Below are 25,889 nucleotides of genomic sequence, written 5' to 3' on the forward strand. Positions count from 1 at the left end.
TTGAGGACTTAGTTCCGATTTGATTATAAATATTACTATTATTAAGTTTCTGATTACGGCTAGATTATGAATCTAATTATTAGTAAGTTATTAAATCTGATCAGATGATTTAAATATAATTTTTACTTGGTACACTTGTAGTTTTAAATAGTATATATATATATATATATAGCTGGACACTCCTCAATAAAAGTGATTTTAACTGTCCTAAACTGTTAAAAAAAAAAAGACAGAAATGTTGAAATAGTTTAAATTTCCTTAATTTAATTTTTTATTTATTTTTGCAGTCAAAATTAACTTTAATGAGAGTTAAAGTGCAGTTAAGAAAAATAAAGCATTGACAAAATTGTCACCATGTCTAAAGTTATATTTCTGTAAAAGTGTAAAAAGAAATTGCTTTAAAACCTGATGTCTGGTGAGCAATGAATATTAAAAGCATTCTATGTAATAAGCAGTTGCTTTAATTTTTCATCAATAGAACCGCTTCTGATAATACAAAACTATCAAAGTTCAGAGACAACAGCAAAACTTGTCACTTGTTTCTTTAATTCAATACAAATTATACATAAAAGAGTAAGTGCAAAGCAATCGGAAATATCTGTGTTGAATTTTAGCATTATTTTATGGCATTATTTTCTTGATGTTATGTTTACTATTATTGGTTTTATGTTTTTCAGTGACATTTTTAGCAAATGATAATATAAATTCTAATGAAATACATTTGATTAGTATTAAATTAAATAGTGAATTTCAGAGATCGAAATTGAAGATGACAAATAAAACAGATAGCAACTTTGTAACAAAATATCTGGATAAGGTGCTTAAATTTTGCCGACTAAAAATCCGTGTTTTGCCAGGTTTCCAGAAGCAATAGGATAAAAATTTTCAGTTTTTTATTGGATATCGCATATCAAGAATCAGCAAATATTTTTGATTGTGGCAATCTTTATAATATTTTTATTCTTTATAATCTTGGTTATATTTTTCATTTAATCATGTAATCTTTCATCTAAATCCATGATTAAAAACAAAAATCATCGAAAAGTTCAGCATGTATATTAATAATGATATTTATGTTGATTGAAGAATTTGCTTCATGTCTCTGAATTATAACTTATTTAAGATTTTTTTTTCTTTCCAAAATATTCATTGTTAAATCTATTAACTTTGTTCCATATTTCATTTGTTTTCAATGATAACAATTTTTATAACTTCTTAAGTAATTAAAAAAATAAGAATATTATATTAAAATATTATATTATACTTTTTTTCATTAAAAAAGTGGAAATAATTTGTGGCAGAGGAACACCAACAAAGAAATGAATAATTCACAAGGCGCATTTAGGACTTTTATTTCAAAAAATTTATATTTAAATTCTAGTTATAACTGAAAAAGAACACTCTCAAATCTTGCATGTTTAGAAATTTTATAAATGTAAACAAAGAGCACAAATATTTCAACATATACATATATATTCATAAAATAAATTGTACAATAGAAGTGCATTGTTTAATGAATGCTACTTTTAGTTTCTATACCATGAAATAAAAACTTTGAAGGAATAATTAATTTTGTTTCAAGAAATTTTTCTTATGGCTATCATTATTTCTGCATCGTATTTATTTATTTTCTTTTTAAAAAAAGAAATTGATTAAAATCATGATCCTTTTGTTTTGCTGAAGTTTGTGATAAGAATTTTCTATTATTTCTTATTTTATCTTACTTTACCCAATTTTATTATCTTCCTTAAAAATTAATGAAGTCAACATTTCTGATTAGGCGGCAACACTTTTTTACATTGGCATTTTTATGTCGTTTGCTGAGGGAATCATTCTACAATAATAAGCTGTTAAATCGAACAGATTCATGTAAGGAATTCTGTTAAAATTCCTATGTAATGAAATGTGTAAATTTTATTCATAATTTTGATATCATTCTAAAACATTCTTGGTAAATGGAAATAAAACCCGTCATTAGAAAGCTGAGCAAGTTCATTAATTGAAAATTTGAAAAAGAATTTTGTTAAAAGTTTTTTTTTTCATGGTATATTATAATTTATAGATTGATACACATTAAAATAGTTACGATGTATGTATGAAAATCTTTTAATTAAGATATTAGATAATTTTTTAAAAATTCTTTGCTTTAGATTTATTTTGTAGAGTAATGGAATGATGAGTTTAAAAGGAATTAAAATTTAAATATATTATATGTAAATAAATTAAGTAAAACTAGTCTTATTAAAAATATAAAGGTATATTTTTTTTAAAGTTTTGTTAAATATACTCAAAGAATAAAGCCAAAAATAAATTTGACTAAAGCATTTTTCGTATCAAATTTCTAAATTTCGAAATTCTAGATTTTTGCATATTTTTTTGTGCCTAATAATGTTGCAAGGAAGTAACTTTAATTAAATAATTGGGAATAAGATCATTAATATTTTTCATTGACATAAAAATGATTTTTCTTTTTTGAATTTTGCACCATTTATTCATTTACTCCTTTATCTGTAAACAAGACGTTGGAGGAGACTAAACCATAACAGTTAAACCAATACGAAATCACGACATTTAAATGAATTGATTATTAATAATTAAAAAAATATTTTGATGCAATGAAAAAATGTTCGAAAAACAGTCTTTAAAATCAAGAAATTAAACTTGTGTTACAAGAACTACCATTCCCTTGGTAAACACAAATAGGCGTTTCAAGGCATGAAATTTCCACAAACTTTTCCCTTCTCTATGACCATGGCTGCGCCCGATCTTGCTTTCTTTCTTAGAAATTCGTTTTAATAAGAAGTTGGAACATACTTGCGTGACGAGCGATTCAATTCAATTTCAAAGGTGACCGGATCACGTTATTGGTCGAAAGTGTCATTACTACTCCTTGAAAAGGTGATTTCAGAAAGTTGCTAAAAAATTTACCTCAACAAGATAGCTTTTGATTTTCTTTATTTTTATTTAATAAATTTATTATTGATTTTATTACAGTCTCAAGATATCTAACTACATTAGTTTTCAAATGTGAGTTTTAGCCTAATGTTTCAAAATAATTAATTTAAATAAAAGAAATGGCTGTTCAGTAGAAAACAATAATGCGATTTGCTGAATTTTGAAAAGGCACTGATGGCTAAAAAAAAAATATCATTACTACTATGGCTAAGTTTTTATAAGACATGATAGGTAGTAACTAATATAAATGCTGTGACTGTAGACAGTGTTTTGTTTCTGTTAGAAATGTGTAGAATGCATAAGGCATATTAACTATATTTCTTTTAATTATTAAAACTGTGTAAAAGAAATTATACTTATAATTCATACAATTTCGTAACAGTTTCTATTTAGAATTAAAAGTCATTTAAATAAAACTTAATACTGATATTACGTAAGCATTTACAAGAATTAAATGTGTCCAAAGTACAGGCGAAAACGATATAAGGAACCAGCCAACACGTAGTGTGTCAGTCATTTTAGACCAATAGTGTGATCCGGCCAATTTGAAATTTAATCGCTCGTCTTGAATGGGGAAAAAGCAAGATTTGCCGAAACTATGGTAACGGAGAAAGGAAAAGTTTGGAGAATGAGGAAATCGAGTAATCTTGAGATGCCTATTCTATTTATATGGATGTTTGGTTTTGCTCACCATCTAATCAGAATGTCCACATGACTTCATTTGTTTTCACATAAATTAGAATACATTTTGAATTATATATTTTTGTCGCTTTCAATTACTCTTAAAATGATTTGCTATGTGTAATTGTTTTAGACTTCCTCCAATTTTTGGCACTGCATGCACTCTTTAAATTATTGAGCACTTTAAAAAGTGCCTCTTAAATTTTGGAGCACTGTTCAAGTATATATCCTCATACTCGTAATACTTTTTGCATCTTTGAGATCAATTATTGTTAAATGTAAAAATGTAATGAAAAAAATATTCATTTTTCTCCACTTCATTATTTAATCTATCTATAAATATTATTATTAAATTAGTAATTAATTATTTTCCTATTTATATTTTTTTGCCTTTGAAAGTATTAATGAGTGCTTTTTAAGAAATTAATAATAAATATCACATTTACTGAAGAGCTTCATCACTGATGTGCCTTTCGTTGTAGAACAATCAGATGAATATTATAAGTATTGCTATCGAAAAAACCTTAAAAAAATTCCTGGCGCCATCAGTAAGTAAAGAATAAGAGTTGGTGAAAACATTACTAAGTTAAAAACCGAATGAATTCCTCGTTTAAATATCTTTGCATTAAATTTAAAAGGCATTAGAATTCAGCATTAAAACCTAACTAAGAAATTATTTAGCTCTAGTATCTGTTTTATTTAAGAAAAGCTTTCTAAATTTTTATTTTATTGTAAATTCGTGATTCACTTTATTGTGAAATAAACTGTATCATCAATTGTTAATTAGTGTTATAGTTTATTTAGTATTTATTTTGACAATGTGAATTTTAAATTTCTTTCGTTAAAATGTCATATCTATAAAGATAATGATAATAATAATAAATTATTTACTTATTTTTGGAAGGACATGAGACCGAAAAAAAGTAATTATTTTCTTACATATTAGTATATTTCTGTTTGGAAAATATCTAGTAATTTTTTATTTGAGACTAATTAAAATGTTACTTTATTTATTACAGAAAATATAGTAAATTGTTTTCCCGCGCATGTCAAACATCATAAGTTAAGGTTTCGCGTTAAATATCGTTAAACTTTTTTCGCGTGCAATTAGTTAGAAGGAAAAAAATAGGGGAAAAGCTATTCATGTTATATCCATTGTTTGTTTTTACGAAACAGAATCAAATTAAATTAAATTTTTTATCATTTGACTTTATATATTTTAATTTTGTATAAATTGAATTAAGTACTTAGAATATTATTACAATAAAGTTAATAATTTCAAGTTTTGAGTGACTAATTAAGTCTTTTTAAGTTTAATTAATGATGGCTGTTATGAGCAGTCCGAAATCTTAACATAATATCCTTATTAGTTGGTTCTTAAAAACTTAGTTTGCTCATCAATGTTAATTTCAAAGTTTCAACTGAAATAATTTTATTTTATTTTATTTCCTTTTAAAACGGTCGTTGAACAGATGACCCAAATTTTTGGGTTAACGACTACTAATGTTCAATTACTGAAACAATTGAACATTTTAATTCTCTATTTCAATTTTATTATAAATCTCTAGTTTAGAATGAAAAAGTTTTTTTTTTGTATTTTTAATCTATAATGTCAATATAGTATATCTATATATATTTAATTTTAGCAATTAACAAATTCATCTGTTCTTTTGTTACAGCCTTGATCTGCCAAATTTTATGTTTAACAACTGTTTCCTTTCCTTTTTATTTTCTTTTCTGCATCTAAATACATAAAACTATATTTTGATAAATATTTCAATAATTATTTGTCGTAAGAATAAACTTTTCTTACCGCATTCCACAGTGGTACAGAATATAAGTAAAATATTGAATGTAATTGAAAATGTTTTAACCTCTATTTTTTTTATTCCTTTTGTATTTAGCATATTACGGTTTAAACCAAGTCAGTTATGTGAGGAGAAAAAATTTCAATTTCATTAAATATCTTTCAATTTTTTAAAATATAACCCATTTAATAAAGCACTTAGCATAATTAAACATTTAATGATAAATGTATGCGAATTTTTCTAGAACACTTTGTGAAATTTAAGAATCCATTACATTAATTATTAGAAATTAAGAATGAACGTACTAAACACTAATAAATTTATGAGAACAGTATAATACAAAGAACATATTAACAGAACTTATAGATAAAACAGGCATATAACTTAAGGAACTGTTAGAGGATTGAAATAAAAGGTAAAGTTATTATATATAGTAGAAAAGTATAGTTTTTTTCCTTCTTTTTTACAGAAAACATTGTTTTTCTTCCTTTCTACTCATGCATATAAATAATATATCGTAACTTAAAAATCAATCATATAATGCACTTCATTCTATATTTTCCCAAAATAAACTCTATCATACATTAATATTAGAAAAAATACATTATTTTGTTTAAATGTTTTACACTTTTTAAATTTTCTTATTTAAATCATTTTCAATAAAAATAAAACTTGACCAAAACTAATTTCAAAATAAATTATTTTACAACAGCCATATGTGAATTGCATTTTTTTTAATTTCAACTTTCTATAACACAAACTATATATATTCGCAGAACTGATTGCAATTTCTAGTTGATTTAGTGTAATATCATTTAAAAGTCATAAATTACAATAATTTGGTATTTTCTTTAAATAATTTTCATTTCACAATTGAAACTATAACATAATTTGAACTTTTTAGAAATGTTTGACAAAGATTTCTGCGTAGCTTTTTTTATTTAGTTGAAATCCTTTTTCAATCGCATTATTTTTTTGTTTATTTGACTATATTTTTGATTGATTATAGAACGTTATCTATCATTCAACAATTATAAGTTTAATCAGCAAATAAGAAGCAGGAATTCGTATCTGTGTCAAAAAGAATCAAATGATTTCAATTTCCACCAATGAATTCCAATCTTTCTTTAAAACGAATTGAACCAAATCAATGTATCACAACCGAGTTTATTGGGAACCAACAGATTAAAATCAGAGTAAAATTTTAGTAAATTGATTCAAATCGGAATTCAATTTAAAACGCTGTGACGGAAAACTCCTGGCTGAAGTTTAAGTGATTTAAAAGTTTACCTCATATCGTTTGCTTTAAAAACTGAACTTGATGCATGAGATGTTTCTTTTCAGAGTAAACATTAGCAATGAAATGCTTTTAAACTTATTAGATTTAGACGATTTGAATTGCTGATTAGAATCAGCTTGTTAAAATTAACAGCAGATAAAAAAACACTGATTTGGTTACCTCATACTGATTGAAAAGTTTGCCTCGTGCCATTTACTTTAAAAATTGAACTTATCATAAAAAATCTTTCTTTTCAAAATACTAATGAGTAATAAAATGTGATTAAGCTTAATTGTTTCAGTTGAATTCAAATACTGATTAGTATCATCGCATTTAAATCAGCAGAATAATAAACACTGATTTGTATCAGTCTCCAAAAAAAGTGATAAAATCAAAAGCTTTTTATTCCAGCAAACATATTAATTTGAACGAATCGAATCAGTGTCCTACAATTTCACCTGGTTTATTTGAATGAACAGATAAAAATCAATCTATTAAAATCACTGATTCAAAATCAAAGTTAAAACCGATAAACAGATTTGAATCTAGAATGATTGCAGAAACAATCATCACTGTTGAAATATTGCGATTCAGAAGCGAATTAAAAAGTTCACCTCGTGTCATTTGTTTTAAAAAATGAATTAGGTACAAAAAAATATTTCTTTTTAGAACAATAAAATAACGTACTTCCTTCAGCAATTTATTATTTCTATTCTAGAAAATTTTAAAATGACAAAAATCTATTAAAATCATAGTGAAGCATATATTTTGTAGCATTTACACTTGCAAAGATACATAAAAATGAGCTTTTATTTCGTTGTATATTATAGTTAAGTTTATGCGACGGAAATTCAGGGGAATTAGTTAACGATTTGCTTCATAGTATTATGCAGGGGGGAAAATATTTTTCAGTTATAGATCGAAAAGTTAAACTTTTAATGCTTCTTTAAATAAACTGTATGGCGTCAAATATCATAATGGGTTTTACTTTATAATTCACAAGTTAAGTTATTATCATAGTTAAATTATAAGTAATGCTAAATTGCATATTTTTTTAACTATGTTCGAATATTTTTGTCACTCTTTCAAAATTTAATTGAAAACATAAGAAATTTGATAAACTTTAACAGATCACCATGTTGTACTGAAACAATTTAAAAAAAACACGAAACACATCAGTCATTAAAAATTAAATTACCCCACTTATTTTTACAGTTTACCTTTTTCAGTTTTGGTTTAAGATTAATAACAGCTGCTATAGGAAAAAATTTGAACTACAAAGATTATTTATTAATATTCATTAATATAATTTCAATTTATTCAAGTTATAGAAAAGGTTCTACATAATTTTATAATTTAATTTCTTCTTGTATAGTTATTTAATTATCGGATTTAACAAATTTTACTGAAAAGTTCTAAAAATGCATTCATTTCTTTCAGTTTCCCATTGCTTTTTGAATTTTATTCATTTCATCAGTTTGAATTTTAAATGGTTTTAAAATATAATGCTAAATCGAATAGATTAAAAAGTAAAAGAGAGTGAAGCAGTAAATTCGAATAGAATATCCTGTTTTTCTCAACTTTTCTTCTTCTTATTAATAATTTTTATGTATATAGTTAGCATTAAATTATCATGATTAAGCTCATGAATTGCTAAGCCAAAATTAAAATTTTGAGCCAGGTAAGACTCGTTACATATTTTGAAAAGAAGGGGTAAATCAGTATTTATATGTAAAATTGATACTTAATTAATATAGCTATAACTTTAATTTATCAATTATTTATCAAAAAATATAAAACATTTTGGAATAAATATATAAATGGTTTAATATTTCTTCTAGGAAAATAAGATAATTAATACTCTTCCTTGTTTATCCATTTTTATTCTTAATGTTTGCTGTTATTTAGGGATTTATAAAAATTGTTTTTTTAAAAAATGAATCATAATTTAAATTGTTGTTAAAAAAATTTAAATTTCACTTCTAAAGTAAGGTTTTAAACTTAAATCAATTTATTGTTAAAATTTTCATCCCTAATATTACTCATATACTATTTGATTTGTTTTTGCTCTTTAAGTTTTTATAAAATATAACTCTGAATTATATAGAGTGAGAAATATAAAAATAGCAAAGCAATAAACGTTTCGGCAAATAATAAATTAGTTTCAATTTTCATTATTAACAATTAATTATTTTAACTAACAAGTTTATAAACGGAAAATTCATTTTTAAGTTTCATTATCATTAATCATTGTCATTAAATAATACTCATTCCAATATAATATTTTTCAATTATGCTAATTCATTAAACCTTATAATTAATCGATTTTAAATCACAGTACAATTCTTTTAGTTAAGTTCTAGTTTCCATTCTATATCATTATATCATAATCAGTTTTAAATGTTTAACAAGTTTATAAATGGAAAATTCATTTTTAAGTTTCATTATCATTAAATAATACTCATTATCATTAAATAATAATCATTTCAATTTAATATTTTTCAAGTATGCTAATTCATTAAACCTTATAATTAATCGATTTTAAATCACTGTACGATTCTTTTAGTTAAGTTCTAGTTTCCAATCTATATCATTATATCATATTCAAATTTAAATTCTCTAAGGATTAAAACAATTATTAAAATTTAAATATTAACTTATATTGTATTCAATTCCAAAAACAATTGTTGATTTTTTTAATTTTATGTGAAATTAAAGCTGAAAAATAATTAAAAATTATTATTATTAAATTAAGCATTTATTAATTTTAGTAAATTACAAATTCCCTTTTTTTATTCTCAAATGAATATAAACATTTTGTTATACTTAAAAATTAATTTTTAACAAAATTAATTTTTTATTAAAAATTAGTCTTACAATTTTTAGCAATAAAAAATGCGATAACATTTTTTCAATTGTGTATCCTCAAATTTCAATTGGAAAACTGTTAAATAATCCAATATTTAAATCCAATAGTCTACTGTTTTTAAATTTAAATCTCCAGGTAAATATAAAAAGCAATAATAATAATCTCTAATTACTATTATAAAGATGACATACAAAATTGAATTCAGGTGGCTTCAGTACTTGATGATTACTGTTGACTAGATGTCAGGAGCTCTTATTGGCACCTTTTTGTATTTAGAAAAAAAAAATGTGAAACATGCACAACTGAAAAAGTTTAAAAATAAAACATTCTTTAAAAGATATCAAGTATAAAATTTCAAATCATTATTTAAAATAATAACATCACATTTCAAAATACAGCTTGCAGTTAAAAATACAACTGCTTATGGAATACAGGATGTTGAAAAAGGTTAAGTGGATATTTAAGGACTATCCCAGATTACGATAGTTGAATTGGCAATCTAGTGTTTTTGTTCAAAACTCATATTTATACCCGTTGTTATTTTAGCAAAAATAAAAAAATGCATGTTATTGCATATGAAATATCCCCAATACTCTCTTCTGTATTCTACTCCATTTATGAAGAATTTATCGAACAGTTCTGTACAGTAGTTCGGTACAGTAATTCTGAACAGCATTTCTATACAGTAGTTCTGTACAGTAATTCTGTGCAGCATTTCTATGCAGCAGCTCTATACAGTAATTTTGTGCAGCATTTCTATGCAGCATTTCTATGCAGCAGCTCTATACAGTAGTTCTGTACAGTAATTCTATGCAGAATTTCTATACAGTAGTTCTGTACAGTAATTCTGTGTAGCAGCTCTATACAGTAGCTCTGTACAGTAATTCTGTGCAGAATTTCTGTACAGTAGTTCTGTACAGTAATTCTGTGTAGCATTTCTATACAGTAGTTCTGTTCAATAGTGTCGGTCTAAGCCGTCGACGCGTTTTACATCTTTCAGTGGTAGTTGAGAAAAAGTATCAACTATTATTATAAAGAAGCAGGCAAAATATTATAACTCTAAAATTGATATCTTTTGCCACTTCAGGGGGGGGGGAGGACTGTAATGAAAAAGCAAAACATTTGTTTAAAAGCACGATGATGGATATTTCACATGCATCAATTTATTTTCTTATTCGGATGTTCTCACAGCCATTCCTGCTACACATAAATATTGCAAACACTGCTTCGTGCATATTACCATAAATATATAAGTTAGAAACAAAATGTAATCAGCATTTAATGTGTTTGTAATAAATAGATATGGATGAAGCTAATTTCGAATAAACTCGCTCAAACATAAAATAGAAATTGTACAATTTTGTGATATCCACTAGCGTCTTTTTTTAAACATCCTGTGTTTTGAATTTGTGGGCAATCTTGAGCATAGCATTTCAATTAGCTCTCTAGCACTTTCTCCTTCAATTTTTTTTATTCACTTTATTAGTTTGTCTGTTTTTTTTCTCTTGAAATGAAACTCTACAAAAATAAGTGTTCACATCAACGGCTGAAAAAGGCTAAGCTCATAAAACACTGTATATTCCCATGCTAAAGAGCTACGCTTCTACGCGATTACCTAAAATAATTCTCTAAAATCTACAAATCTCTAACAATAATCCTTACGGCCTCTTCACTCCAATCAAAAATCAATTCCCTTTATTGCATTTAAAGTGTTCTGAAATGGAATAAAATAATTATTTAGTAGAAATGCTTATTGCTTGGGGATTTGAACTTTCAACGAATTTATAATTTTTTTCCCAATATTGATTCAAAAAATCAAGATCTTTGCAGCATGAATATTAAACGATAAAACCTAAATTACCATTTTTTTTCTACGGAACAAAAAAAAATCATAGAACGTTTGAAAGTTCCTTTATATTCGTATATAGCATGACCCAATCTTAAGAAAAATGAATTTATAAATAAAAAAAAACTTTTATATGAGCTTATAGAATAGTTATACCATTCACAATTTTAAAACTTGTATCTAAAGTCTTGTATCTAAATTGGATGGATTTTAAAAATTATAGTAGTAGTCAGTATGCTTGTTATTATATCGACTTAGTTTGCTTATAAATTTGCAATTATTTTTTAAGTTTTGGATTAATGTCCAACTCGCTGGATCATAACTGCTTGGTATGAAAAGACTTCTGTTTTTCAAAAATTTATATTAACTGTTTTATTAACTTTAATTAACTGTATTTAATAAAAAAAAATTGTAAAATAATTCTGTGCAGTATTTATTCTATTTGTAAGAAAAATCGCAAATAACTTCGAACTTCCAAATTCTAAAATGGCATCCCTCAACAGTTTACTAACCTTGAACGATAATCGACGTCTTTATATTTAAACTTTACGTTCAAGATTTTTATAATTTACTTATAATAAATACACTTCAAATTAAAAAATATATTTACTTCAAACTGAAAAAGTTGCTGTCTACCTGTTCGTGAGTTCATGTTTGTTAATTATTAAATAATAGGCTGCATAACTTTTAGCGAAACATTCAATTAATTATTATTCAATAATGATAATATAAAACAGTCCACAGGTGTATCTAACATAATTAAAAATTTGGCGATTAGGTATAGTGAAGTTACCAGGTGCTGCGAAATCAACAACTCCCAGCAAAATCTAACGGAGAAATTAGAAGATTATGATTCGATTTTAAAAAAGAATAAAGAACTATGTAATTAATTACAAACCATTAGGATATTATCGATTTAAGTTACTCTATTATCTATTAATGCCAAAGATGAAATAGTTTGAAAAAGAACTGAAGATAATCTATTAATGCCAAAGATGTAATAGTTTGAAAAAGAACTCAAGATAATCTATTAATGGCAAAGATGTAATAGTTTGAAAAAGAAATGGCGCATAGTCACTTTATTACACCTAATATTTTATGACTATAGAGGTGAGTCAAAGTTATCGAAGTACGAAATATCTTAAAACTTTTTGAGGTATTGTGGAAAGGTTCTATCATTATAAATCAACTATCACTAGTGAGAATTGCGCAAACTCTAAATATGTGTCTGGCCAAAAGTTGTGAATACTAGATTAATGTTTAAAATTCTAAAAATTATTTTTAAAAAACCCCACAGATTTTGTTGACAAGCTTGCTGTAGCGCTTAAAAGTTACAACTTCTTAATGAGAATATCTATATAAAATTTTAGGGTTATAACTTAATATTTTCTGCCGTCCCCGATACCGACGTCTGCGTTGGTCCATTGAAAAGATGAGAGATATTTAACTATTTATAAAAATTTAGTGATGGTGTCGCAGTTTTCCATTGTTGGCGGTGCAATTTTATTGGCCGGAAAATCACATGGTAGGGTCTAGTTTTACCACATTAATTTTCATATTGGTACGGTTGTCATCAGCATAGAATTGATCTAAGTCATAAAGGTATTGCTTTCCTATGAATATTTTTGTATCCCTAACTTAAAGGTATTTAACTGTACCGTTATTATTAGGTTTTAATTTTGTTTGTTTCCTAAATTAAGAGTTTAAGAGGATTGTTTTTGTTATTATTAGAATAACGTAATTCTACGTTGCATTTTAAGATAAAATTATTTAAATCGGTATCTGATCTTATTAACAGTTACACAACTATTAATTTTTTGGTGCAAATCACGTTAATATATTACTATTATGAATTACGGTTAAAGACCTTTGTTAAAGATTCAGAATTTAACTTTCAACTTCATGCACAAAGTAATGAATGCAAAAATTGTATTTAAAATACATCCGTCCATTTGGTAAACAAAAATATTAATTATATTAATTGTGAACTCTCCAAATTTGTTCTAACAATATACTTTTAATTTTAAATGTTTATTCAAAAAATGATTACTTAGAAAAAATGATTTATATCATCTAATAGATCTTAGTAGTATCGTAAGGGAAATATTTGGACGTGGGAAATGGCGGCACAAGTGATCTTTTTAGAACATATATTTTTAGTACAATAATTTCAACCGCCAAGAAACAGCAATAATTGCGAAGCAATCATCGGGGTTGTTGAGCGCTAGCGAACAGCAGGCTTAGCTCCCTAGTCAATTCATAATATTCAATTCTGCTGTCACAATACACTAATACCAACCAGGACGTCATTACAGCGGTAGAGGATATTAGGTTGCAATCCTAACAACTTGTGCAAATTTCTTTGCTAAAGTGGTAATTTTTAAATGCTACCTCAAACTAATAAAAAATAACTATATTTTTCTGAAAGTTTTAATATTTTTAGTCAATTTGTTATAATTTTTGAGAATATTGAGGAGACAGAAAATATTTATTTAGAGTTAGAAGAAAACTTAGCATACTGTTTTATGATGTTAATAGAAAACTTCTTTGTACTACCGCTAAAATAGTAAAGAAACTTTGACTTTTTGAACCTACCTTTTAATGATTAGACCTGTCGCAGTTTTAAAGATTATAAAGAGAGACAGGATTAAGTGTATGTAATTTATTATGTTTTAAAAATTTAAATGTTTTCTTTTAATCTAAAAGAAGTTTTTTTTCTCAACTAAAAACTTTGAACTCACCTGAAAACAAAAATTGTGTTGCTCTGTATTGTTATTCTAAACGTACAAGAATTATCATTTTAAATTTTTGAAGTATCATTTTAAAGTTGCTGAAACCTTAATTGTTTGCAAGTATACAATTTCTTTGTAATGGAAAATAGAATAAAAGAAAAGATGGAATTATTTCGATTGGAGTGAAGAAGTGACGTTCTCTAAGGCCTTTCAACAAATTGGTACACAGCAGTTTACAACAAATAAACATAATATTCATATTTTCTATCTTGTATAAAAAATTTCTTATTGTCTATTAGTCTTATGTCTTTTTACAAGGAGCCGTCGTTTGTCCATCGGCTTCTACGTTGATTGTGCATTACGTAAAAGTCGTGTACAAGAAAAAAATAGATTCCTATACAATTGGCTATTTTCTCTACAGCTATGTACAATATAGTCACAGTTTCAGTTATCTGTGACTCTTTTGAAATATAAAGTTTTGCACCACCGAAATTATTTTGTGCCTCACTCGATTTATCACAACCTTTATGAACTTTGTGTTAAGATGCTCAACCTGCATCTAACCTTGGAACTCAAAAATATTAATAATAATTTGTGTATCCAACAGGTATAAGTAGAATGTTTCTTTTCATTAAAGAAAATGGCAAAGCAAGCATAGAAATTAACTAAAATACAGATTTTTGACCTGAATAAAATACAGAACCTGTACTAAAATACAGATTTTTGACAAATCAGCTCGTTTTGAACTTAACCAAATTGAACTAATTCTATACTCTAAGAGAGAGCGTTACGAATCACAGAATTGGAATATTTTTATTAATGGATTAAAATTGTTCAATGCATTTTAGTAATTTAGTATTCGTCCAAAAAAAGCATTCTTAAAACTTTTTAAATCAAAAGGAAACTACTTTTAATACTTTTGTCACTTATAGTTTTTTTGCAAATCGTTTTCATTAATTTAATCAAAAATGTTATAAATTGCGGAATTGCAATATTTTTTATCAAAGGATTAAAGTTGTCCAATGCATTTTAATAACTTCGTTATTTTTTTTTAAAAAAAAGTATTTTTTAGAACTTTTAATAAAGCGGAAGAAAACACACTTCTAGAACTTGTTTCTTTATCGTTTTCACTCAAATGCAAAGCGCTCATCAAACGAAATGGCGCGAACCGAGTGAGGCACTCTCACACTGACATCACGATGGACCATCCCATGGAACAGTCTCAGAGACGGCTTAGGAGGCACGGTGGTTAGAGTTCACGGTCGCAGTTGGCAGCTGCTTTCAGGCGGTGGCGCCAGACTCGTGGATTGGTAGAAGGTTTCAGATCTTTGCAGATAGCTAGGTTCCGGGCGGAACACCTGATCCATGTTATTAAAGCAGCTTTCAGACTTGGGTCTGGGCAACGCGTTCTTCAACGTTTTAGAAACTGCCATAGCAATGGAGTGCTTCTTGAGCTTCTTGTTACGGAAGGCAGGTGGCAAATCGTCGCTGTCGTCACTACTGTCCGTTGTGTCCCGCTCGTGAGTGGACAACAGAAGGGCGTTGACCGCTTTTAAGTCGTGCTGCAAGTCCTCGCGATTGGATACCATACTTGGATTTTTGCCGATTTTGTTGAGACGCTCGGCAGCAATGGACTCCATGGTGCGGCGCATCAGCGGGTAGACATTGAGGACGGCATTGAAGTGCTCGACAGACAAAGAGAACAAGTTGCAGTATGTCTCCGCTCGGACACTAGCCACTCTCTTTGCGTTCGTCAGCAGGCAGATTTCTGAAAGGGGAATAAAAATGCTTTATACGCAACAAGCTGAAACCCTTCACAATTAAAAAATAAGCATGCAATTCAAACTAAATCAGGTACAGTCAGTGGCATAGTTTTAATGTATGTTTCGAGAGGGTTTCATTCCTTCTTACATTATATATGTATGTTACTGTGGATGACTGAAAATAGTGGTGGTTGACTTTCACAGGTGAATATTGACAATCACAAAGTCGCTTTTTTAAATGTTCGAAATATATACTAGGTCTAGTTAAATGCCACTGTCCGGAATGCATTGGCGCGGTATGCCTACGTCAGTGTTTTTATTACGGTCAAGTGCCACTGCCCAGTATGTATTTAACTGGTCATCTCAACACTGATGGTTCTCCTAATCTATCCTCAGCAGATGTTGAAATATAGAATAAATATAATAATATCAACGAATAAATTAATATCAAACCGGATGTAACAAATATTTTGGGCATTCATCAAGGCGACTATGTGATTATTGACATTCACCGTTGAAAATCGACGCTGACTTAAATTCTGTCATTCTCGGTAACATATACTTTATTTTTTCTCCAAATGCTTAAATTACAAAAAATCAATAATCAAAAATTTTTTAAAACTACAACCTGTTTACCGTACAATAGCTCATTAATCAAATAATGTATAATTTCGGAGGGGGTTTTGTCCCCCAAAACTAGGCCACTGTGCACAAAGAAAAAGTAGTAAACGTGGTAAAAAACGAATTTAAATAAAACTAAATTTATGATATTGGATAGTGAAGATCCAGGGAATCAACTGTAATGGAACAGGAGCCTAACCTTCAATATGCTGATTAATTAGTAATTTAATCACAATGAGTCACTGATTAATTCGTTACAAAATTCTAAGTTATAATATCAGACAAATAAGCATATTTTTTCTGAACAGACATCTTTTTTATTATGTAGCCGTAATCTGGCTAAAATAATATCAATAACCAAAGAGAAAAATCGATAAAGTTTGGATCCCTTTATGTTAATTTCGTTTTCTGCTTCAAAACTTAAATGAATCAAACAAATTTTGCACACAAATATAAAATTCGCTTATGCAAAAATAATTGCTGGTAATTAACTTTTAACAACAATATATATTTTATTATTTCATTTAATAATAGTCAAATTTTGATTTGTAAGGTATTTGATACAAATTGAATTCTTGAGTGCTAGTTCTCGAGAAATCAATTTTTTAAAATGTACAACTTTTTGAAATTTGTTAGCTCAGAAACTATTAGATATTCTTCACCCCATATTTTTAAAGGCAAAAATCCAAATCTGTAGGAAAAAGAGTGTTTCTATTTTTTTAAAAAAAAATGCTGTTTTGCCTTATTCTGTAACTTAAATATCGTTTAAGCTAATTGATTAGCATATTTACGGTAAGTTTCTCTATCTAAGATTTATTAAGATTGAGCAGTGGGTTCGTGAAACTCCGATCATTAGGTCAAAAGTTACAAAAACGGTTCTTTTTTTCACACATCACACACCTTCAATGCCTTTTTGAAAAGCAAGTTTCGCAATTAAGCAATGAGTTAAGGATATTTAAAAAAAAAACACTCAATATAAACTGTGATATTCATATCTGAAAAACGAATACGTGACACAAAGAAACTCATACTTTTATGGGGGAAAAATGCGTTTCAAATTGATTTAAATAATACATTGCTCAAACTGATTCATGAAAGAATGTAATTTGAAATAATTCAGATATATTTTAAAGTAAATATGCAATTGAAAATGAATCATTCAATAATACCGAAAAGTTTGTATGCAATACAAAAATTTAAAATGACTTATGGATGTTTGAAATACCTCCAATATTAACTTTATGAAGACAACACATTAAACGCCAAAATAAATTACTTGAAACTTCATTGCTTTACCCTTCAAAAATTCCATAAAAACATCAAATTAGGCATATTTTAAACGAAATTTTTGTTGCGGATATTCAAGTTTATACATCAAGTAGTATTTCGGGTATTCAAATATGTATTAATTTAAGCACATGTGGATATACAGTATATCCAGCCATTTAATATTTTACGTGCCTTCATTTTATTTCGTAAACATAATTATAACAATTTTTGGCAATACTACTTCTAATAGATTTAGGTTTATATATAATAGATTAAAATTACACAAAAGTCAAACTAAAATGCTATATCAGTCATAACAATACGTAAATTTTGAATATATTTAGTTTAATATATATATATTTGTGCATATATATATGTTAGGGGTAGTACTACAAAAGTTCAGAAGTTTTTGTGGAAGTTTCACAAAATTTTTTATTGAAGTTGTTTTCATATTTAAATAATTTCACGACAATCGATACTGTGAAATTGTTCAAAACAAAAGCTATTCGATCGATCATTATGAATTATCTTTCATAAAATAATTTGAAATATTCTAACAGTACTATTAATCGAATCACCTAATCAGAGGCTTCAAATCCATGTTGTTTTTTTCAAATGCCCACCCGATTGACACTCTTCATTCAGGTTTCAGTTGGACAGATTTGTTGGCCGCTCCTTCAGGTGCACCATATTAGGTGGATAAACGCTGCCGATAGTACAGAGAAGGAAAGAACATCCAGGTCTTGTCCAGGATTTGAACCCAGGACCTTCCTGGTGTGAGGTCAGCTCCCTGACCACTACACCGTCCGGTCGGCACAAATCAATGTAATCAAATGAAAATCATAACAGCAGGAATTTAGAAATACTGATTGGAATAATAAAATGAATTAACGAATTTTATTGGAATCAGTGCATTATTGCTTTTAATTTTAAACCTACTATTTTTATTACAATTTTTATTTTATTGAATCAAGTTTTTGGTAAGTTACGATGTCGAAGTTTCATATCATTTATTCAAACTATCCTCTTATCTCTTAAAAAAAAATAACTCGCACTTAGCTAGTCGAGGAAGGATCCTCGACACAAGTGTTTCACAAGTCTGTACTTCTGGTACTAATATTGTTGCAGAAGAATACGCTCCAGTAATGTAGACGATTAAGACGTCACTCACGTTGCTTGCGGGGTTGTAAACTTGATCCTAGCAGTCAAATAAACTGGATGATATGCACAATAAAGTGCACATTAAATTCGCTGTGGTTGAAAGATCTCTCATTGGTTGTGGTGAGGAAATTCAGAGAGAGTGGCTGCAGCTCAGTGCTGACCACGTCGTCAGACAAGGGTCAAAGTTGCATGGCATTCTAGCATGGTTGTAAAGAGATACCTTGCTTGGCCAAAGTTGAGTGATGTGCGTGCTGTACCAGCAATGTCCAGAAGCTTGAGGGACAGCTCTCAACTGCATGCTAGAAATTCGTAAATATAATTTCGGAGATAATAATGAGGACCTAATTGGTAAAATAAAGGGGATATTTCCACATCATGATCTGTCGCTTCAACTACAATCGCCAAGGTGCCGAATAGATTTTAAGCATGCATTTTTTTTTAAAAAAAACATGTTGATGTTCGCCCAAAGGTGGCTACGAGTTATACCTTTCGAGTTGGTCCCTTTCTGTGATGATTTTTCTAAAGTTTCTCACAGGCCTCTGCCCGGAAGGCAATTATTCTGCTTTCTATTGAAGACTTGGCGATTATTCTGCCACTGATCATGATACGGAAATCTCCCCTATATAAACTTGCCAATAATATTCTCCAAATTCGATTGTGCATTGGGAATGCATTGAGTATGTTCCCGAATACATTTGGAGACTTTGGAAAAAGGGAAATCGAGATGAGAAAGGCCTCCCCTTACAGTGAAACATTCACATCAAACTCGAAGCTGAAAATACCTCCAAAATATGAACCATCTGAAAGGCTTGTAGCTATTTCACCGTTGCTCATCACAATGTCGACGATGCCCTCCTGGATGAAGTACATCTTGGTGCCCAGGGTTCCCTCTTTGATGATGACGTCTCCTGGCTGGAACACTTCGTACCTCAACTTTGTTACCACATCGTTCACAAAATTCTGATCCGCATTCGCGAAGAAAGGTACTGAGGCAACCAGAGATCGGCAGTTGTAGTTGATGACATCCTGTTCAAATAGAAATACAGCTTCTTTTGTTAGTGATTAAACAACTATATGAAAAATAAATACATAAGCATGTTCGAAAAGTCTCTGATTTTACAGTGAAGCTAGAAAAAAGTGCTTGGTTTAAGCATATGTAGTGCCTTTGACGCGACTACAAGCATTCTCGTACGCCCTTATGCAACGCGTTTCTTCGATTAGATTTGCTCGACACTAGGTCACTATCGAAGTAAAAGGGTTGCCTGTCTAAGAAACTTATCTCTTTCAACAGGTCACGTGTGATATATCCCTTCACCGTCAGTGAAAAAACTCATACGCATTTTGTCAACTATTGTTTGATGAAGGAGTTTTAACCGTGACTCTCAAATTAGCGTCTGCTCAAAAAGTTTCAAACTTTATCATCGATATTTGTGTCTGTATAATCATCTAAAATATTATTTAAACTCATATAACTAAATATTTCAAATTTCTAATAAGATATTTTTTAAATTTTTCAAAATAAAATTAAATTGAAGTAAATCCAAACAGTTTTTTTTTCTGAAGTTTCTTTATTTTAAATTTGTAACATGTGCATTTGTTATTATTTAAAGTATCCGACAGAAAGATATTAGTACTAGAGAGGTATGTCGCAACAAAAAAAAACACGAAAAAATTCTGCCAAAGATTTTACGAGATTCTATCTTCTGATAAATGTGAAGAAAATTCTTACCACTCCATTTTTTTTCAGATCATTTTTCCCGGCCAAATCAAAGGTGCCAACAGTTCTTTAGCCTCACCTATGCATCCTGTGCGTAAAAACTATTAGGAAAAGACTAAATTCCGGTACAATTGGCAAAATTAAAGAGGATTGCACCAAGGCTCTAACGAACATTTCGGAAAACGCTTACCATGAGCTTACTCGTAAGAGAAAAAATTGTGCCTAAAATTATGTCTTGAGAGAAAAAATTATGTCTAAAATATATATTCATAAAATATCTGGGTAAATGATTGTAAAAAATCATAAAATATCTGGGTAAAAATTATCTTTGAAATCGGAAATCTAATTTAATCCCAGCGTTACACGCATCCTATTCGAACGCTCGAATCGCTCTCACTAGCAAATTGTTAGGTGAAAGACATCCGATAGATGGGAAGATAAATGAAGATTGTAACCCGTTAGCAAAACCCGTTCGAAAGCGCGAGGTTACAGGTTTTCCCTAAGAGTAGAAACGTGACGTCATTTTTCTATTCCTAGCTCGTTCGATGGTTGCGAGTTCAGAGCCCCTGGCGAAAAGCTCATTCGACACCTGGAAATTCTTCTGGAAGCGGTATATCAACGCTGAAGGATATTATTTTGAAATCATTTAATATGTTGCATAGACGGGATCTATAAATGTTTAAAACCGACTTTTCGAGCAAACAAGCTAAAAAATAATTAATAACGAAGAATTGAAAGTTCCACTTTACCTCCCTCAACCTTTCGGAGAGCTCCCCAAGAATTTCTTCTTCGTTGAAAAATTTTCCCTGATATCTGTGTTCAAAGTAGGTAGTTATTCGGTGCCTTAATTGTCTCGGCAATTTCCTATAAGCCATGTACTCTTCCACTTGTTTCAGCTACAGAAAAAGGGATAAATATAATATTTAAGGACACACATTCAATACAAAGAGGTATATGGGGAATTTTTGCTTTAGCAAGCTTGCAAATAAGAACTTTTTGAAGTTTCAAAAAGTCAGACAACGGGATAGTCAGACATTCCATACAAAATGGCATATGGGGAATTTTTGTTTTAGTAAATTTGAAAATAAAAACTTTTTGAAGTTTCAAAAAAGCCAAACACTGGGAAAAATAGCAAAAAGTATGTTGTGCCGGCTTCTGACATTGAAGATGAAAGTTCAAATGCTATTTAAAGCTCAGAAATTGAAAAGTTCTTTCTGTACAAGTTGAACGACATTTTAACCCAAAACATACTTTGTAGAAATAACAGCAAACCAACAATGATAAATTCAAATAAGAATCACCTTCATTCGAAAATTGCATTATTGAGCTCGTTTTTCCTGATTTTTGATACAGGGGTTCTCCAATCTTCTGAGATGAATAAAAAAATTACAAATATACAAAGCATAAAAGTACTAGCAAGATCTATTATAGGCATCACCTGTTTAATACCGCTTACTTTGCTATAATAAAATACAAATGATACTTAGATGAATATCTATGATTTAAAATGACAACACAGAATGAGCCATCATCTTCGTAAGCAATATAGTTATAACTGATCGGGAAATATTGAGATTATTTGATAGAGTTGATTTTTTAAATAAACACCTGAAATGAAAATAACATTATTCTAATATACTAAAGGGCTGAAAAAACTGATATGAGCGCAGGTATTCAAAATTACGGAGTATTACAACCAATCAGAATTACTCATTGAGATTGGAAGCACCAATATAGAACAAAAAGTGTCTATGGGGTGATGATGAGGTGAGCCGGGTTCGAATCCCAACGATGGTTGGTCAATGCAAATTCCACACCCGGCCTGCGCTGACCACAGTGCTGACGTAAAATATCTTCAGTGGTAGACGGATCATGGGTAAGAAAGACCAGTTAACGCCAGGCTAACCGTGGAAGGTTTTCGTGATTTTCTTTACATGTAACGCAAATGTGGGTTAGTTCCATCCAAAAAATTTTCACGAAGTAAAATTTCTTCTAATACTTGATCCAGGAGTTCCCTTGTTTACTGGATACTTCCGTTTACTTCCCTACGGAGTTGAACATTAGTAGTCTTAAACCCAAAATTGGGTCGGCTGTTCAACAAGGGTTATGAAATAAAATAAAATATCAGTTTGGATTGAGCCGTGGTGGCTCAGTGGGATAGAGTGTTTGCCTCCCAACGAGATGACTCAGATCCGAATCCTAGAGGTGGCTAGTCGATCCGAATTTTGCTCCCGGCTCACACCGATCGCAGTGCTGGCGTAACTTATCCTAAGTGGTAGACGGATCATTAGTTAGAGTTCCATTACCATCAGACTAATCTTGGGAGGTTTTCGTGGTTTTCGTCTCAAAAGGTTAGGTCCATTCAAAAAGTTCTCTACTACGGCTAGTTTGTCCCAATGCTTGATCAAGGAGTTCCCTTTTCTTCTATTATTGGGCTCAAAATTGCAGAGATATAGAGTTGAACCTTAATAATCGTAAGCTCAGAATAAGGTCGGCTGTTCAACGACGGTTATAAATATAAATGTCGTTTGGCATGCTTCTGGTACAACAGGTTATCAAATTTTAAGTGAGTTTGAATGTAGTGTTATTGTCAGGGCAAAAGAGATTTGATACAGCATCACTGAGCTAGTAATATAATTCGGATTACCACTTGTGGTCACTTTATGAGTGTACTGTGGATATTGGGCACTTGGTAAAATATCAAATCTCCGACATCGATGACACCAGAAAAAAATCATGAATGAACAAGACCAATGACGACTAACGAGAATCATTAAAGTGAAAGAAGTGTAACCTTTCATTAAATTGCCAGGGATTTCGAAGATCAGATTTCAATTTTAAGGAACAATGGGCTTTTGGAGCAGCAGGACAACCTCTTCAATAAGTTCCATTCTTGACTGGAGGCCTAGGCATGGCGTACCGTTACACTATGCCTCGGCCCGGTAGCACCACTATTAGATTAGATATTATTGTATTGATGGCTGAAAGCATTCTGCTTGGTCTTACAGGCCGCATTTCCGATTGTATAGGGTGACAGGCCGTGTACAAGTATGGAGACGGCCTCATGAATCTATGGACTCTACATCTGAATAGGAAACTCTTCAAGCTAATAGAGCCTTTGTCATGATATGGAATATATACAATTGGCATGATATGGAACCCTTCATGCAACACTGAAAGCCTGGATCGTGCTGGCTATAAACCAAAAACTTTAAATTAACTTTAGTAAACTTTTTATTATTAATCAGACTTGTGACCTCAAAATAAATTGCAAATTACCAGAAGGATCAACATATCAGCCTGGTGCAAATGTAAACAGTTTGAGGTTCCTCCCGATAAAAAAAAAATCTCACAAAAATAGGAAGAAAAATAAAGAAATATATTACCAGGAAAAATGACCTTTGAACTTTTTGTATTTATAAATCATAGAACAAATTTCACACTTGTTTCTTGTTGGTTTTTAATGCTGTTTTTGGAATTACAAAAGTAATTCTATATCTTTTTAAGACAAATTCAATTTTTTAAAATAGAATATTTACTGATTTACAAGATCTATTAGTTTACTGAAGTTTAGTTATTAAATATAGTTAGTTTAGTTATAAAATATTTAGTTTACTGAAGAACATTTAAAATTCCTAATAAGTTTTGTAAATGAGATTACTGAATATCAAAATCAGTAACAGTTATTAAACCGAAAATATTTCATTTTCAAGGACCTTTTAATCAAATACCTCCCTGAGCCCCATACTATCAAGCCAATCCTGAAGCATCCTGTCTGACCAACTGCACCCATTCATGTCTATTATGTGTTTGGTCGGTTTTGGATAATTCCAAAAGAACATTGCGACATCCCTCACGTCAAAGTTGCAAGCGAGAAGGCTCCAGAATTTCATTATTCTGAATTCAAACAGTTCCAACGGTGACTTAAATTCCCTGGCATGAACATTGCTTAGCATATATGAAATGTCTTGCAACAAGTTGCTCGGAAGGGATCTTCACCACATCTCATTTTTATGAATTTGTGGACTGCCCTGCAAGATTGACGGTGTTAGCTGCCTCAATCATACCTTCAAAACATTAGTCGAGTCCATTGCATCTTCTGCATGCATGCTTGCAGAGATCGTACATGATACTAGACAGCATTAGGTATGTGTACCATTCTTTTTTTCCTCTTGATTGCACAATAAACTTATTGCGACCTAGCCGTAAGATCTATAAAATCTACCTACGATCCCCTATATCATCTGACATTGATAGTCTAGAAACAGAAAATATGTATTCTTACATAGTAAAGAATGAATTCCGATAGAGAAGGAATTGGCCCCTTATTCATGGCCATTTCTTGTATTTAGCGATAAGTTTCAAGCGATAGCGAAAAGTTTCAAACAAACAAAAAATGCGCAACAATAGCGTCGGTCTGATACAAAAATCTTTTCAATCAACTTGCGAATCTTCTACAAATTTTAATTAATGTTAATTTCAGAAAATAACCTAGTAAAAGGTAACAGGTGACACATTAAAATGTATTATTAGGAGAAAAGAAATTGACCTTCTCCCTGTACTGTCTCCTGGAGGAGTCTAGAGACTGTATGAGGTTGGTGGTGTGTCCCAGAAAGAGAGCGTAACAGGTGGCGCCACTGATCATGCTGAGCAACGTTAGCCACATGTCTGTGAGGCTTTGGGGTGGAAATCTCCCATAGCCAATGCATAGCATATGAGACATAGCCTTAAATAAAGCCCAAGAGTACTGCTCCAACCAGAAGGCATGCTGAAAAGAAAATAATACGTGAAACAATCTTTTGGATTAAAACATATTTAAAAGTTGGCAGAACTTCAAATCGCGCTGTGTGCTTGAGTTTTTATCTTAGGGAAAGTAGCACAAGTTTGTCCCTCTATTATGTTAAGCCTCAAGGAAAAGATACACATTAATAATTACAATAGGTCCATTAAGTAGGTCGAGGGAATGAAATGATTCACGCGGTTCAATTCAAGGGAAAAATCAAAATGATAATTTATATATACTGAATCCATAATTATAATAAGAAAAGCGAAAGTGAATAATTAATAGTGAGAAAGCGTGTAATGTTGAATAACAAAATAATAATTTGAGAAGGAGATTTTTATATATATATATATATATATATATATATAGATAGATAGATAGATAGATAGGTAAAGTAAAACTAGA

At 29.6% G+C, this 25,889-nt stretch overlaps 1 protein-coding gene across 2 annotated transcripts in view; it reads right to left on the reverse strand.

Moving 5' to 3' along the window:
* Positions 1–13,115: 13,115 nt before the first annotated feature.
* Positions 13,116–25,889, reverse strand: part of LOC107441634 (potassium/sodium hyperpolarization-activated cyclic nucleotide-gated channel 2-like) — a 107,333-nt gene continuing 94,559 nt past the window's right edge. For both annotated transcript variants that reach the window (XM_016054976.3, XM_071179010.1), the window contains 4 exons: positions 25,251–25,469; positions 21,451–21,597; positions 19,767–20,010; positions 13,116–15,938 (listed from right to left, as the gene is read on the reverse strand). In XM_016054976.3, the coding sequence (XP_015910462.2) occupies positions 15,427–15,938; positions 19,767–20,010; positions 21,451–21,597; positions 25,251–25,469 (1,122 nt within the window). In that variant the 3' untranslated portion in view covers positions 13,116–15,426. The remainder of the gene's footprint in view (positions 15,939–19,766; positions 20,011–21,450; positions 21,598–25,250; positions 25,470–25,889) is intronic.

This window comes from Parasteatoda tepidariorum, chromosome 3, assembly GCF_043381705.1.
Source record: "Parasteatoda tepidariorum isolate YZ-2023 chromosome 3, CAS_Ptep_4.0, whole genome shotgun sequence".
NCBI classification, from domain to species: domain Eukaryota; kingdom Metazoa; phylum Arthropoda; class Arachnida; order Araneae; family Theridiidae; genus Parasteatoda; species Parasteatoda tepidariorum.